Source organism: Rhinolophus sinicus, chromosome 2 (genome assembly GCF_057876585.1).
Source record: "Rhinolophus sinicus isolate RSI-liver-muscle chromosome 2, RSI-T2T, whole genome shotgun sequence".
In the NCBI taxonomy this organism is placed as follows: domain Eukaryota; kingdom Metazoa; phylum Chordata; class Mammalia; order Chiroptera; family Rhinolophidae; genus Rhinolophus; species Rhinolophus sinicus.
The window spans coordinates 113,830,710-113,846,474 of record NC_142502.1 but is presented as its reverse complement, the minus strand read 5'-3'; the positions used below and the strand labels follow the sequence as shown (position 1 = coordinate 113,846,474).

The 15,765-nt window shown below is 46.2% G+C and overlaps 1 protein-coding gene and 1 pseudogene across 1 annotated transcript in view; one reads left to right on the top strand and one right to left on the bottom strand.

Annotated features, from left to right (window-relative positions):
- Positions 1-7,338, bottom strand: part of FAM178B (family with sequence similarity 178 member B) — a 106,390-nt gene extending 99,052 nt beyond the window's left edge. The window contains 2 exon segments of the mRNA XM_074333924.2: positions 6,769-6,923; positions 7,319-7,338. Coding sequence (XP_074190025.2) covers positions 6,769-6,923; positions 7,319-7,338 — 175 coding nt within the window.
- A 4,821-nt stretch (positions 7,339-12,159) lies between these two features.
- Positions 12,160-12,632, top strand: LOC148758890 (large ribosomal subunit protein eL29 pseudogene; annotated as a pseudogene).
- Positions 12,633-15,765: the final 3,133 nt, after the last annotated feature.

Here is a 15,765-nt window from a genome sequence, read left to right as displayed (position 1 = left end):
GGGTCCCCCGCACGACACATGGCGTAGTCGGCAGGATATGGTGCCAGCCAAAGCTCTCCAAAGGACGGTGGAGCAGTTTGTGTGTATGAACACTCAGTCTCAGGAAGACCAGGAGGAGCAGCTGCCGGAGAGCTGGACCCCCGTGGAGGGGTGGGAGGACGTGGACGGTTCTCCCACCAGCACAGGAAAAGCCATGCAGCTGCTGCAGAGATGGAGCCCTGTGGAGAGGTGGAAAGATGTGGACGGTTCCCCAACCAGCACAGGCCGGAGAAAGCGAAGGTCGTTGCGGCCCTGTGGGCCGGGAGGTTCCTGCTCAGGCAGCCCGGATGCAGGACTTGTGGTCCCAGGAGGTAACGCTTGCTGAGTCCTCCGTGGGAGATGAGGGTGAGGTCACGGTCGTCCTTCACCCCCAGGACAGCCCTGGTGAATGACTATGGACTATGGGGAATTGCCTTCCATCCCTAATTTAATGGACCGCTTGACTGTTTGTTTGGGAACTGTTGTTAGTGGAACTGGGGGATATTTGCTTTTGTCTCTTGACTGGCCGCCATTGAGAATATGTAAGCACCTTGATTGTGAGTCGCTGTTGTTCCAGCAGGGTACCCTGAGAGGCACAGAGAGAGTGGCAGTGCCCTGTGAGGCCCTGGCTGTGCCCAGGAAGTCGGGCTGTTCCCAGAGAGAGTAGAGCCCTGGCTGAGTCCAGGAAGTCTGGCTGAGCCCTGAAGGTACCCTGGCTGTGCCCAGGAAGTCGGGCTGTTCCCAGAGAGAGTGGCAGTGCCCTGAGAGCCCTGGCTGTGTCCAGGAAGTGTGGCTGTTCCCAGAGAAAGTGGCAGTGCCCTGAGAAATCCTACCTGTGCCCGGGGAAACTAGTGGTACCCTAAGAAGTCCAGGAAGTCTGGCTGTGCCCAGGAGTACTGGTGGTGCCCTGAGAAACCCTGGCTGTGTCCGGGAAGACAGGTGGTACCCTAAGAAGTCCAGGAAGTCTGGCCATGCCCAGGAGTACTGGTGGTGCCCTGAGAAATCCTAGCTGTGCCCGGGGAAACTAGTGGTACCCTAAGAAGTCCAGGAAGTCTGGCCGTGCCCAGAAGCACTGGTGGTGCCCTGAGAAACCCTGGCTGTGTCCGGGAAGACAGGTGGTACCCTAAGAAGTCCAGGAAGTCTGGCCGTGCCCAGAAGTACTGGTGGTGCCCTGAGAAACCCTGGCTGTGCCCAGAGAGCCTGGCTGTGTCCAGGATATTGCATTCACCCCCAGGCTCCTCGCACAGGTCCCCTCGCGGAAGACGCTTGTCGCGTAGATTGTGAGGCGAGAGCCTGTAGGGGTGGAGTGTGGGGGCGGAGCCCCAGAAAGCAGTTTCCAGGCTCTCGGCCTCACATAGACAGGTGCTGGCTCAGGTAGTAAATGGCCATCAACTGTGATTGGATGGCCATCAGCTGTGGCTAGTTGGCCGTCAGCTGTAACCAGTGAGCCATTGGCCACTAATATAACTGCTGTGGCTACGCTAGGGGAAGAGAGAAAGAATGGGGCTAGCAAGAAGATGGCGGCTGGGCTGGCAAGCGTGGATGGCGGTTTGCGGACAGTGTGGATCCCGCCTCCAGTGAGAGTATAGTGCCGCCAGAGAGAATATAGTGGTATGACTCCCCTACCTATGGCTCCGTGGGTGTTCCTTTTCGGCCTCACCATATCCTGCGTTCTTGTATGGGGAGCGGGAGCAGAGACCCTGCAGGCCTCCCTGCATGACAAATGGCGCAGCAAGCAGGGTCCCCCACACGACACTGGGTCATATAGTAGTTCTAATTTTAATTTTCTGAGGAACCTCCACACTACTTTCCATAGTGGCTGCACCAATTTGTCTTTCTGGTGCTGAGTTGTATGAGTTCTTTGTATATTTTGGATATTAACCCCTTATCAGATGTATTGTTGGCAAATATCTTCCCCCATTCAGTAGGCTGCCTTTTCGTTTTGTTGATGGTTTCCTTTGCTGTGCAAAACCTTTTTAGTTTGATATAGTCCTGTTTGTTTCTTTTTCCTTTTATTTCCCTTGCCCAGGGAGACATATATATATAAAACATTACTAAGAACGATGTCAGATAATCTATTGCTTATGTTTTCTTCTAGGGGGTTTATGGTTTTGGGTCTTACATTTAAGTCTTTAATACATTTTGAGTTCATTCTTGCTTATGGTGTAAAAAAGTGGCCCAGTTTCATTTTTTTGCATGCATTTGTCCAGTTTTCCCAACATCATTTATTGAAGAGACAGTTTTTACCCCATTGTATATTCTTGCCTCTGTCACAAATTAAGTGGCATGGGTTTATTTCTGGGATCTCTATTCTGTTTCATTGATCTATGTATGTTTCTATGCCAGTACCATGCTGTTTTGATGACTATAGCCTTGTAGTGTAGTTTGATATCAGGTAGTGTGACACCTCCCCTTTTGTTCTTCTTTCTCAATATTGTTTTGGTTATTTGGGGTGTCGTGTGGGGCATCCGATGGGGTCTCTGCTCCCGCTCCCCACAAGAGAACGCAGGATATGGTGAGGCCAAAAAGGAACACTCACGGAGCCACAGATAGGGGAGTCATATTACTATATTCTCACTGGTGGCTGGGCCAGAGACACAGGAAGCAGGATCCACACTGTCCGCAACCTGCCATCCTAACTGCAATCCACGCTTGCCAGCCAGCCACCATCTTCTTGCTAGCCCCAATTTTCTGCTAGCATAGCCATGGCAGTTATATTAGTGGCCAATGGCTCACTGGTTACAGCTGACAGCCAACTAGCCACAGCTGATGGCCATCCAATCACAGTTGATGGCCATTTACTACCTGAGCCAGCAGCTTTCTATGTGAGGCCAAGAGCCTAGAAACTGCTTTCTGGGACTCTGTCCCCACACTCCACCCCTACAGACTCTCGCCTCACAATCTACGCGACAAGCATCTTCCGAGAGGGGCCCTATGTGAGGAGCCTGGAGGTGAATGCAATATCCTAGACACAACCAGGCTCTCTGGACACAGCCAGGGCTCTCAGGGCACTGCCACTCTCTCTGGGCACAGCCAGACCTCCTGGACACAGCCAGGGCTCTCAGGGCACTGCCACTCTCTCTGGGCCTCTCAGGGTACCCTGCTGGAACAACAGCGGCTCACAGTCAAGGTGCTTACATATTCTCGATGGCAGCCAGTCAAGACACAAAAGCAAACATCCAATAGTTCCACTACATGGTGGTAAGTTCCAAGCAAACAGTCAAGCTGTCCATTAAATTAGGGATGGAAGGCAATTCCCCATAGTCCATAGTCATTCGCCAGGGCTGTCCTGGGGGTGAGGGACGACCTTGACCTCACCCTCATCTCCTAAGGAGGACTCAGCAAGCCTTTCCTCCTGGGACTACAAGTCCTGAATCCGGGCTGCCTCAGCAAGCACTTCCCAGCCCACAGGGCCGCAACGACCTTCGCTTTCTCCGGCCTGTGCTGGTTGGGGAACTGTCCACGTCTTTCCACCCCTCCATGGGGGTCCAGCTCTCCGGCAGCTGCTCCTCCTGGTCTTCCTGAGACTGAGTGTTCATACGCACAGACTGCTCCACCGCCCTTCGGGGAGCTTTGGCCGGCACCATATCCTGCCGACTACGCCATGTGTCGTGCGGGAGACCCTGCTCGCTGCGCCATTTGTCGTGCAGGGCGGCCTGCGGGGTCTCTGCTCCCGCTCCCCACATAAGAATGCAGGACATGGTGAGGCCAAAAAGGAACACCCACGGAGCCATAGATGGGGGCGTCATACCACTATATTCTCACTGGCGGCTGGGTTGGAGAAACAAAACAGGAGCCACACAATTCTCAACCCTCATTGCGCCGCTTGCAGGCTCAGTCACTATCTTCTTGCTAGCCCCCATTTTGCTGCTAGAGTAGCCATGGCAGTTATATTAGTGGCCAATGGCTCACTGGTTACAGCTGATGGCCAACTAGCCACAGCTGATGGCCATCCAATCACAGTTGATGGCCATTTACTACCTGAGCCAACACCTTTCTATGTGAGGCCGAGAGCCTGGAAACTGCTTTCTGGGGCTCTGTCCCCACATGGGGTATTTTGTGGTTCCATATAAATGTTAGGATTGTTTGTTCTAGTTCTGTGAAAAATGCCACTGGTATTTTGATAGGGATTGTGTTGAATCTATAAATTAATTTGGGCACTATGGACATTTTAATGATGCTAATTTTTCCTATCCATGAGCCCAGTATATGCTTCCATTTATTTGTATCTTTTTCAGTCTCTTATATAATTTTCTGAGTACAGATTTTTTACCTCCCTGGTTAAATTTCTTTCTTTCTTTTTTTATTGGGGAACAGTGTGTACTTCCGGTACTTTTCCAAGTCAAGTTGTTGTCCTTTCAATCTTAGTTGTGGAGGGTGCAGCTCAGCTCCAGGTCCAGTTGCCGATGATGTTAGTTGTAGGCGGCAAAGCCCACTCTCCCTTGCGGGAGTCAAACCGGCAACCTTGTGGTTGAGAGTCTGCCCTCCAACCAGCTGAGCCATCTGGGAGCTGAGCGGCAGCTCATTGACTACATTCTAGTTGTGGAGGGTGCAGCTCGCTGGCCCATGTGGGAATCGAACTGGCAGCCCCATTGTCCAGAGCTCGTGCTCTAACCAACTGAGACAGCCGTCCACCCCTAAATTCATTTCTAGGTTTTTCATTTTCTTCAAATCTTTTTTTTTTCTTTTTCTTTTTTTTTAAGGAGGGCGCAGCTCACAGTGGCCCATGTGGGGATCGAACCAGCAATCTTGGTGTTATCAGCACCATGCTGTAACCAACTGAGCTAACTGGCAACCTCTCTAGTATTTTTTGATGCATTTGTAAATGTGATTGCTTAAAATTTCTCTTTCTGATTGTTATTGGTGTATAAAAATGCAACCAATTTATGAATATTAATGTTGTATCCTGCTACTTTACTGAGTTCATTTATCAGTTCTAATCGTTTTTGGTGGAATCTTTAGTGTTCTCTCTATATTGTATCATGTCAACTGCAAAGTGACAGTTTTGGTTCTTCCTTTCCAATTTGAATGTCTTTTATTTCTTCATCTTGTCTAGGTAACCATCACCCAAGTCAAAAAGCTATGACTAGGGCAGTCCAGTGTTACCCGGAAAGGAGACACACCCACCAGCTGTTTCTTCCCTCTCCAGTCCACAAAGTAACACATTCTTCATACTTGTACCTGCTGTTCTGGGCTTTTACCAACACCTCCTCGTACATTCCTTGAAAACATTTGCATTTTCAAAGAAAAAGAAATGAATGACAGTAGAAGGGTACAGTCTGATAAAAGGTAATCTTTTCTGGCTGAGTCTCCAATTCCAAAACCTGCCATTCTCCGACCAACGCCACAGTTGACTATAGACAGTACTTCATCAGCTAAGATGCCACTGTTATGTTCTGTGCCACTAAGAAAAATAAAAAGCTGCCAGGTACACGAAGACACAAAGGAAGACATCAACCACTGTGGGACCCAGTTCAACTCACTGCTGTTTAAATGTGAACAGAGACGCAGCCAAGAATCTATATAAAATGATAATTCTAGTTAGTCTGACATGCTCCAAGCATTGTTTCAGGTGTCGAGACCGGAACATGGTGAGGACAAAAGTGATGATATCAAGCGCCCCCTACAGTCAAATGGGGAGAAACAACATCTAAATTTCACTTCTGCCCTTTCCCTCCCAAGTCCCCAACACCCAACAATCTCACTCATACTCTTTCCAGAGTAAGGACTGAAACTGCCTTGGAGCTTGGCCCCCTGGCTAGGTCATGCTTGCTCCTCTCCAGCCCAGCCCAACTGCAGCTCCATCTGCCTGGCGCACCCCACTGCAGGGCCAGTGCCTCCCCACATCCTGCAAGCCCAAGGCCAAAGCTTTAACCTCGGCCTCCCTCCCAACTCTCCCACCCTTCAGTACTGTCTCATGGTGTGGTTTCAACATGGCACCTCACATTTTTGTTCTTTTACTTTCCTGTCTACAAGAAAAATAATCTGTCCTAAAGTGTGGTCATGAGGCCGAGTAATTATGGAATCAAAGTGCTTCAACCCTTGAAAAAAGATCCAAGACTAACTCAGAATATTACAACTATCCTGTTTTTATGAATACTTTTTCAAGATGCCTTATTCCTATCGCCATACTTTATGTCTGTTCTTTTAAACAAATATTTAATAGTTTAGGAATGTTACCAAGGGCAGCCACTCTGGTTATAGCAAGGACTCAGCTCGCAATTTGAAAGATGAAACAGGATGAGTTTTTTTCCACAAAGGAAAGTCAAACAGTCTGCAGTATCATAAACTGCATATCTATCAAACTGTGCAGGGGCTAGAAACAGAAAGCCTTTCTGGAAAGACAAACAGCAGCTACCTTTTGTGCCTGAGGAACATTATAAACAAAACAAAACAAACAAAAACCCCCCCACCAAATCAACCAAAACATGAAGCAATTCTCAAATTAGTTTGAAGAAAGTTCCACCCCAGCCAAGTAAACGACGCCTTGGAGGTGTGCCGCCCAGGAGAGGAGGGCCTGGCCCGTCTGGGTCTGGGTTAGGGTGGGTCCCAGTCAATGGCAAACACACAAGCTGAGTGAAGGGATATGTGAAAGCGTCAAAAAGGCGGCGGTACCTGTGCCAGAGCCAGCCGGTGCTGGGAGTGGCCCAGGCGGGAACCCCCGCTGAGTAGTTAACTGTGTGACCACCACGGGCCTGAGGCTCATCACCCCATTTCCTCACCTGTGAAATGGAGCCAGCCTCCTATCACCTGAGTTGCCGCGGCTGGCCCGCACTGTGTAGGTCGCCTTCAGCATGAAGGGCAGAAGAGCTGGGGTCCAAGGGCCAGGAAGGGCGCCGCATGCGCAGCCACAGGCCTTGGAGGACGGCGCCAGTTGGTGGGGACAGGAAGCAGGTGCAGCCTTCCTGGATTAGGGGGTGCGGGGTGGGGGAGTGAAGGGTAGGGGGTTGGCAGGACGGGGCCCAGGCGGGCAGGGGAGAGGCACGGGTCCCTATCTCCAGGGTAGCCAGGGCCTCCCTGCGCCCCAACGTTGTCCTGAGAGGGAACCAGCATCTCGTCTCCGGCTCAAGGGGTGGGAGTGAAAGTGCTAACGAGGACATGGTCGCCAGCCCGCCCCACGTGGGCCGCAGACGCGCCCCGACGTGCGCAGCCCGGTCCCGTGTGTCCCGACATGCGCAGCCCCACCGCAGTGGCTATGCTCGCCAGGCCACCCGCTCCGGCTGCTCGGCCACAGCTCCCCTTTCCCAAACCATAGGTTTGTGCCCGCGGCTTCACGTGTATTAAGTCATTGAATCCTCACCTGGGGATGAGAATGTCCATTTTACAGAGGAGGGCACTGAGGCCCAGAAGGAAAGAGCCACTTGCCAAGGGCACATGGACTGAAGGGGGTGGCATCAACATTTGAACCCAGAACAGACTGTGGCCACTCAGCCATCTGACAATTTAAGATCTTTGCAAAGTTGAAGCCCTACAGGCATGTATGCTGAGAGCACACTGGTCATAACCACCACCCACGGTGATTCTTTGCTACCCTTTGCTTTGAGAACAGATCTGTCCTGGGCGTGTATCTGAGTGCACGAGCCTGCGTGCGTGATTTGGAGGATGTCGGCCCTTGGATTCACACTCATATTGGTTGAGCCCCGGCCCTCTGCATGGCCGTTTACACACATTATTTCTTCTTAGCCTCCGCCAGCCTTGTCATCAGTTAAAACTCACATACTACTCTTCTGGGGAACTGATTTTTAATTAGGCATTATGAATAAATAATTAATGATCCTCTACGTGGTTCACCAGGCACGAGTGTGGTAGAGGTGAGCTGAGCTGGTCAATGCTACTGCTGGGACTCTGGCCAAGTGAGCCCCTCTTCTGGGTCAGGATGTGATGGGTGAGAAGGCAGCAGCTCTGGTGTGCTAGGAGGCTGTAGCGACATTGCTACTTGATCTTCAATTCCTTTGATCAACTCCTCTAGGAGTTTGGGCCCATCAGTTCATCTGAATTCCAGTTGTCAAAGGGGATATTGCAGAGGTTGAAATGATATTATCCAAACTCCTTACTGTTCTTTGGAGAACTACCATTTTAAATTACTTATGTATGTATATATTTATTTTATTCCCCTCTTCCACCTCCCCCCCACTCCGGTTCAAGCTGTTGTTTCTCAGTCTAGGTGTAGGACACAGCTCCCTGGCCCATGCTGCTATTATGAGACTTACGTTCCCCTCCGGCTGAGGCAGTCGGTTGCTAGTGGTCGGTGGGCCGCTCACGGCAGCTCATGGCAGCTTTTGTCCGCAGCACATAGCAGCCCGCGGCAGCAGCTCACCGCAGCTCACAGCAGCCCAGCTCCAGGGAGAGCCGTTGTCCACAACCTTAGCTATAGAGGGCGCAACTCACTGGCCCATGTGAAAATCGAACCGGGGACCTCGGCATTAGGAGCATAGCGCTCCAACCACCTGAGCCACCGGGCCAGCCCCCCATTTTAAATGTTTTAAACATTCATAGGTAGATCCATTTTAATATGAAGAGACAAAGCTGGCCCCAGGCAAAACTGAAAATAATAACATACACAAGAATAACCAATTTTCAGTATAAAAATTGCTTCCACCAACATTACCTCATTTGATCTTCACAGCAGGCTTGAAGCATTCTTACTACTTTCATTTTTCAGACAAAAAACTGAGGCATAGAAGCTACCTACTTGGCCCAGGGGCATACACTGGGTTATAAGAGCCAGCATTTAAGCCCAGGGCTCCCATTGCTACTGACCTATCTTTCTAATCCTAGATCTATCAGCATTTTGCCCTCACTTTAGGGACCTATTGTCCTTAATTCTTCCAAACACTGTCTGTGTTCAGGCTCTATGTCTTTGAGGCCTCCACATTCCTTCTAGAGGATCCTGGAAGGAGAAAAGGAGGTTTGGCCAATAGGGCTGCTTCAGGTGGGACCCCAACAGAGGGCCCTTGCATGGCCTGGCCATGCCCAGCTGAGGCCCTGCCTGTCTCCCTCCTCTGCCTACTCCTCTTCTTCTTCCTTCTCCTCTTATTCCTAAGATCTCTGTTCCCTCAGCCTTGCTCCATGGGACCACATGCAGCATGTGTCCACTCCTAGTAGTGACTTGATCTCTTAGCCACTTATAAAGCTACGTTTCTGAGGGTGACGTCACCAAGATGGCAACACAGGTCATTCCTGACTTTGCTCCCCAAGCAAGAAGAACAATTAACATTTATTCAAGAACAAGATACCACTGAAAGAGTCCTAGAATACGGGAGTGAGGCTGAAGCCCTCCCTTGCACCTCAGACCAAGACAGACTGTATTACAAGGGAAGAGAAGTAGCGTTGCCCCTCCCTGAGGCCAACACAACACCTCATGAGGTCTCCCCTGAGTCTCTGATTCCTCAAGTGGGAAAACAGGGCCCAGAGGGTCAACCAGCTCCCCCAGCATTGTGGATTGCTTTGTGGGAGCCCCTACTCTGACCTCGCCCCAGGGGGATTGTAGGGGAATCTGATTGTGATGGGGAAGGAGGGGAGGAACTTGCTACAACGGCACATGGGTCTTGGCAGGCTGAGTTAATACCTTTAGTGCTCAAGTAGGAATCCCCACCAGAGACTTTGCTCATCTGCAGAACCAAGTCAGGGGCATACTCTGACCAGGGAACTCAGCAGGTGCAGACCTGCCTGATTCAATCCTCAAATGAGGAGTTTTCCCAGCCCTAGAGCCTGGGTTGCCCAGGCCCAGGCAAGGAGCTGAGTCACAGCCCCACCCGCTATAGAGAGAGCCTTCCCACCCATCTGACCAGAAGAGCTGGTGACAACTCCTGGAAACTCTGTGGTCCAGTGGTGCTCAAGCCAAGAGAAGGGCAAACAGAGCTGATAGTCTGGAGAGCAAAGGGAGTGGCCCTCTTTGGCCAGGGAACTTGGGGTGTGGGTTGGCTTGAGTTAAGATAAAAAACAAAGAACTTCACCTGTTTTAGAGCTGCTTCTCTGTGGGCAGGGACTCTAATTCGTAGCCCTGCTCATCACTGAATACAGCCTTCACCTTATCTGACCAGGGAACCTAACCCGAGCACATGGGAAGCTGCATAGAACATTTAACAACCCTACATATACTTGCACTTGAACAGAGATCACAGCCCATGGCTTCTCCCATCTGCAGAGCAAAACTGAAAGCCTCATGTAACCAGGGAATTCAGTGCACACTCAGGCCTGATTCAGGGCTCCCCTCCAAATGAGCTGTACAGGCCCTGGGCCCTGGCATGCTGCCATTCCAGGACAAGGAAGCTAATTCATAGTCCCATCTACTACTGAATATAGTACCCAGCCCGACCATCTAGTAAGCCTGACCAGGCAACTGTGGAGCCCATCCTATAGCCTCACTTGGGTTGGGAACCAAGCCAGCAGTCCTATCCAACTGTTCTCAGCCTGTAACACACACACCCATCCCTAACCTCAGAGCTTGAATAGTTATCTTGCCCCCAAATAGACCATAATAGCAGGTCCCACCTGCCCAAATACATTACCAGCAGACATACCAGAAACCTAAACTGAACTGACTGGTGAAGAACTGTCTCTAACAAAGAAACCTATAAAGTCTGAAAGAGAAACCCAATTATTCAATGTGCAGATGCCGATGTAAGGAATGAAGCAAGGATCATAAAAACAAAAACAAAACAGGTAAATATAACACGACCAAGGGAAACTAATAAAGCTCCAATAACTGACCCTAAAGAAATAGAGATCTATGAACTATCAGACAAAGAAATCAGAATAATCCTCTTGAGGAAGTTTAGTGAACTACAAGAAAACACAGACAGACAACTAAATTAAATTAAAAAAAAAAATGCATGAACAAAATGAGAAGTTTAACAAGGAAATAGCAACCATCAAAAGCAAAAACAGAAATCCTAGTGTTGAAAATAACAATAATTGAACTGAAGAATTCAAAAGAGTTTCAAGTAGACTAGATCATGCAGAAGAAAGAATCAGTGACCTGGATGATAGGACATTGGAAATTACCCAGTCAGAAGAGCAAAAAGAAAACTAAGAATGAAAGAGTGAAAAAAGCCTACAGGAATTATGGGACACAGTGAAAAGAATATTTACATTACGAGAATTCCAGGAAAAGAGAAAGAGACAGAGACAGAAAGTATATTTAAAGCAATAATGGTTGAAAACATCCTGAACGTCAGCAGAGAAATGGACATCCAGATCCATGAAGCCCAAAGAACTCCAAATAGGTTCAATATGAATAGGGCCACACCACGACACACTATAATTAAATTGTCAAAAATCAAAGACAAAGACAGAATTTTAAGAGCAGCAAGTGAAAAGAGAGAAGTTACATACAAGGTAACTCCCATAAGACTCTTGGCAGATTTCTGAACAGTAACTTTTCAAGTCAGGAGGGAATGGGATGACATATTCAAAATATTAAAAGAAAACAACTGCCAACCAAGAAGTCTATACTTGACAAAGCTGTCCAGAAATAAAGGAGGGGTAAAGACTTTCCCAAACAAACAAAAGCTGAGGGAGTGCATTACCACCAAACCTGTCTTATGAGAAGTCCTAAAGGGAGTTCTTTGAGTAGAAGTAAAAGAATGCTAATTAATACCATAAAAACACAGAAAAGGTAGCATATATCTCACTGGTAATGGTAAATTCATAGTCATAGATTCTGTAATATGATAATAGTGGTGCATAACTCACACTCTAGTTTTAAAAAAATTAACATAGGAAAAATAACCATAAATACAATAATTTGTTATTAGTTAAACAATATAATATTAGTTAAATAATTCACATACTGTTACATGTAAATTGTAACAACAATAACCTAACTGTGAGGGGGAATAAAATAAAAGTGTAAAGTATACAAATTCTATTGAAGTTAAATTGTTAATTTAAAACAGGGTGTTAAAATTGAAGATATTTTATGTAAGTCTCATGGTAACCACTGTGGAAAATCTTGTGGCAATTACACAAAAGAATATGATAAAGTCAAAGCATACTGGTACTAAAAGACATAAAAACATTTTTTAAAAAGAGACCTACAAAACAATCAGAAAATAATTACAAAATGGCAAAAGTAAGTTCTTACCTATCAAAAATTACTTTGAGAGGGGTTTGGGAGCTGTGGGCTTGGGTGCAGACATGGCCAAGTCCAAGAACCACACCACACACAACCAGTCATGAAAATGGCACAGAAACAGCATCAAGAAACCCCACTCACAAAGGTACAAATCCCTTAAGGGGGTGGACCCCAAGTTCCCGAGGAACATATGCTTTGCCAAGCACAACAAGAAGGGCCTGAAGAAGATGCAAGCCAACAATGCCAAGGCCATGAGTGCATGGGCTGAGGCCATCAAGCCCCTTGTAAACCCCAAGGAGGTCAAGCCCAAGATCCCAAAGGGCGGCAGCCACAAGCTCAGTCGACTTGCTTACATTGCCCACCCCAAACTTGGGAAACATGCTCGAGCCCACATCGCCAAGGGTCTCAGGCTCTTCCAGCCAAAGTCCAAGGCCAAGGATCAAACCAAGGCCCCAAGCATGCCTGCAGCCGCAGCCGCAGCTCCGCCTCCAGCTCAGTCGCCAGCTCCCAGGCCCTCATGAAGGCTCCAGAGTAGAGGCCTCTGTCCGCCGATGTGAGGATGGAAGGACTGGAGTGACCCCTGACTGCTGTCTGCGTGCGGCTGGTGTCCTCCTGTGCTATTTGGACAAATAAAGCTGAGGCAGGATCTGTCAAAAAAAAACTACTTTGAACATAAACGGATTAAATTATCTCATCAAAAACATAGAATGACTCAGTGGATTAAAAAACAACATCCAACAATATGCCACCTACAAAAGACTCACTTTAGCTTTAAAGACACACATACAGTGAGAGTGAAGGGATGGAAAAAGATATTTCAAGCAAGTGATAACCAAAAGAAGCAGGTGTAGCTATGCTTAGACAAAACAGACTTTAAATTAAAAATGGTAAAAAGAGACAAAGAAGGTTATTATATAATGATAAAGGGGTCAATACATCAAGAAGATATAACAATTGTAAACATTTATGCATCCAACATCAGAGCAGCTAAATATATAGAGCAAAAACTAACACAGCTAATAGGGGAAATAAACAGAAAAACAATAATAGTTGGGGACTTTAAAACCCCACTCTCAACAATGGATAGATCAACCAGACAGAGAATCAATAACAAAAACTGTGGTTTTGAACAACAATATAGGTCAAATGGACCTAATAGATTTCATATATAGAACATTCTATCCAACAACAGCAGAATACACGTTTTTCTCAAGTGCACATGGAACATTTTCTAGGATAGACCATGTGATAGGCCACAGTCAAGTCTTAGCAAATTCAAGAGGATTGAAATCGTACCAAGTGTCTTCTCTAACAATAATGGCATGAAATTAGAAATCAATAACAAGAGAAAAACTGGAAAATTCATGAACACGTGGAAATTAAACAATCCTCTCCTGAAAAACCAAATAGTTCACAGAAGAAATTAAAGGGGAAATAAAAATGCTTCTTGGGACAAACAAAAATGGAAAATACTATATCTTATGGGATGCAGCAAAAGCAGCTCTAAGAGGGAAGTTCATAGCAATAAATGCCTACATTAAGAAGCAAGAAAGATCCCAAATAAACAACCTAACTCTTCACCTTAAAGAACTAGAAAAAGAAGAACAATATGAGCCCAACATTTGCAGAAGGAAACAATAAAGGTGAGAGCAGAAATAGAGAACAGAAAAATAATAGAAAAGTTAAACTAAGTAAGTTTGTTTGAAAATATAAACAAAATTGACAAACTCTTAGCTAGACTAACCAAGGAAAAAAGAGAAAGGACACAAATCAATAAAATTATGAATGAAAAAGGAGACATTACAACTGATACCAGAGAAATTCAAAGGAACATAAGAAGTTACTATGAACAACTATATGCCAACAAACTGAACAACTTAGAAGAAATTGAAAAAATTCTTTGAAACATACAATTTACTAAGACTGAATCAGGAATAAATAAAAAAATCTGAACAAACCAATCACTAGTAAGCAGATTGAATCAGTAATAATAATAAAAAAAATCTGCCAATGAAGAACAGCCCAGGACCAGACAGCTTTACTGGTAAAGCTTACTAAACATTTAAAGAATAATTAACAAAGATCCTTCTCAAAATTTTCCTGTCCCCCTTTGGCCCCTCCAAAAAAAAACAAAGAGAAGAGGCCATTCCCAAACTCATTTTATGATACCAAAACTAGACAAGGATACTAAGAGAAAAGAAAACTATAGGCCGATATCCCTGATGAAAATAGATGCTAAAATTCTTGATAAAATACTAGCAAATAGAATTCTGCCACACATTACAAGGATAATTCACCATGATCAAGTGAAATTTATCCCTGGGATGCAAGGATGGGTCAACATATGCCAAAATCAATCAATGTGATACATCACATTAATAGAGTAAAAGAAAAGAATCATATGATCATCTCAATAGATGCAGGAAAAGCATTTGACAAAATTAAACTTCTATTGATGATCAAAACTCAACAAATTAGGCATAGAAACAATATATTTCAGCATACTAAAGGCCATATAAACAGGCCCACAGCTAACATCATACTCAATGGTAAATCGTGGAAAGCTTTTCCTCTAGGTTCAGGAACAAGACAAGGGTGCCCACTGTCCCCTCCCACTGTCCCCATTTTCAACATATGAGGTCTGACAATTAAGTCCGCGAACTTGTCACCACGCGCTTACATTGGTAGCACTGTACAAACAGCTCAGTAAGGTTTCATAACCTCGGTTTTTCAGTGTCTCACAGCTGTGTTTGTGTCGACGTTTGGTGGTGTCTTGCTGAGTGGCATTCACTATTGTTGTTGCATGTTTTTGTGTGCTGTCGCGAGAATATCTGAGCTTGAATTAGTGCAAAGAACAAACATTACATTTCTTGTTAAACTTGGCAAGAGTGGAAGAGAAATCAGGGACATGTTAGTCCAAGTTTATGGAGATAATGTCATGAAGAAAACAGCAGTGTACAAATGGATTAAACGTTTTTCTGAGGGGAGAGAACATGTCACTGATGAAGAGAGGTCAAGGCAGCCAATAACGAGCAGAACTGATTAAAACATTTCAAAAATTCATCAAATTGTACGTCAAAATTGTCTGCTGACTGTGAGAAGCATAGCAGATCAAGGAACATTGATAGAGAAACAGTTAGGAAAATCTTAACTGAAAATCTAGGCATGAGAAAGTTGTGTGCAAAAATGGTGCTGAAGGAGCTCACTGATGAACAAAAACAAAGGAGAGTCAAAGTTGGCCAAGATCTTTTAGAGAGACAAGACAATGTTTTGGGCCATATTATCACTGGTGATGAAATGTAGGTGTACCAATAGGATCCTGAAACAAAGCGTCAAAGTGCACAATGGAAGTCAGCCAATTCTCCACAACCAAAAAAATTCCGTCAGTCCAAATCAAGAATCAAAATGTCGCTAACCTTTTTTGATATCAGAGGGATTATTCATTATGAGTTTGTACCAACTGGACAAACAGTTAACCAAGTTCACTATTTGGAAGTGCTGAAAAGGCTGCGTGAATAAGTTAGATGAAAACAACCTGAACTTTTCGCAAACAATTTATGGTTCTTGCATCACGACAATGCACCAGGTCACACGCCACTGTCTGTGAGGGAGTTTTTAGCCAGTAAACAAACAACTGCACTGGAACACCCTCTCTACTCACCTGATCT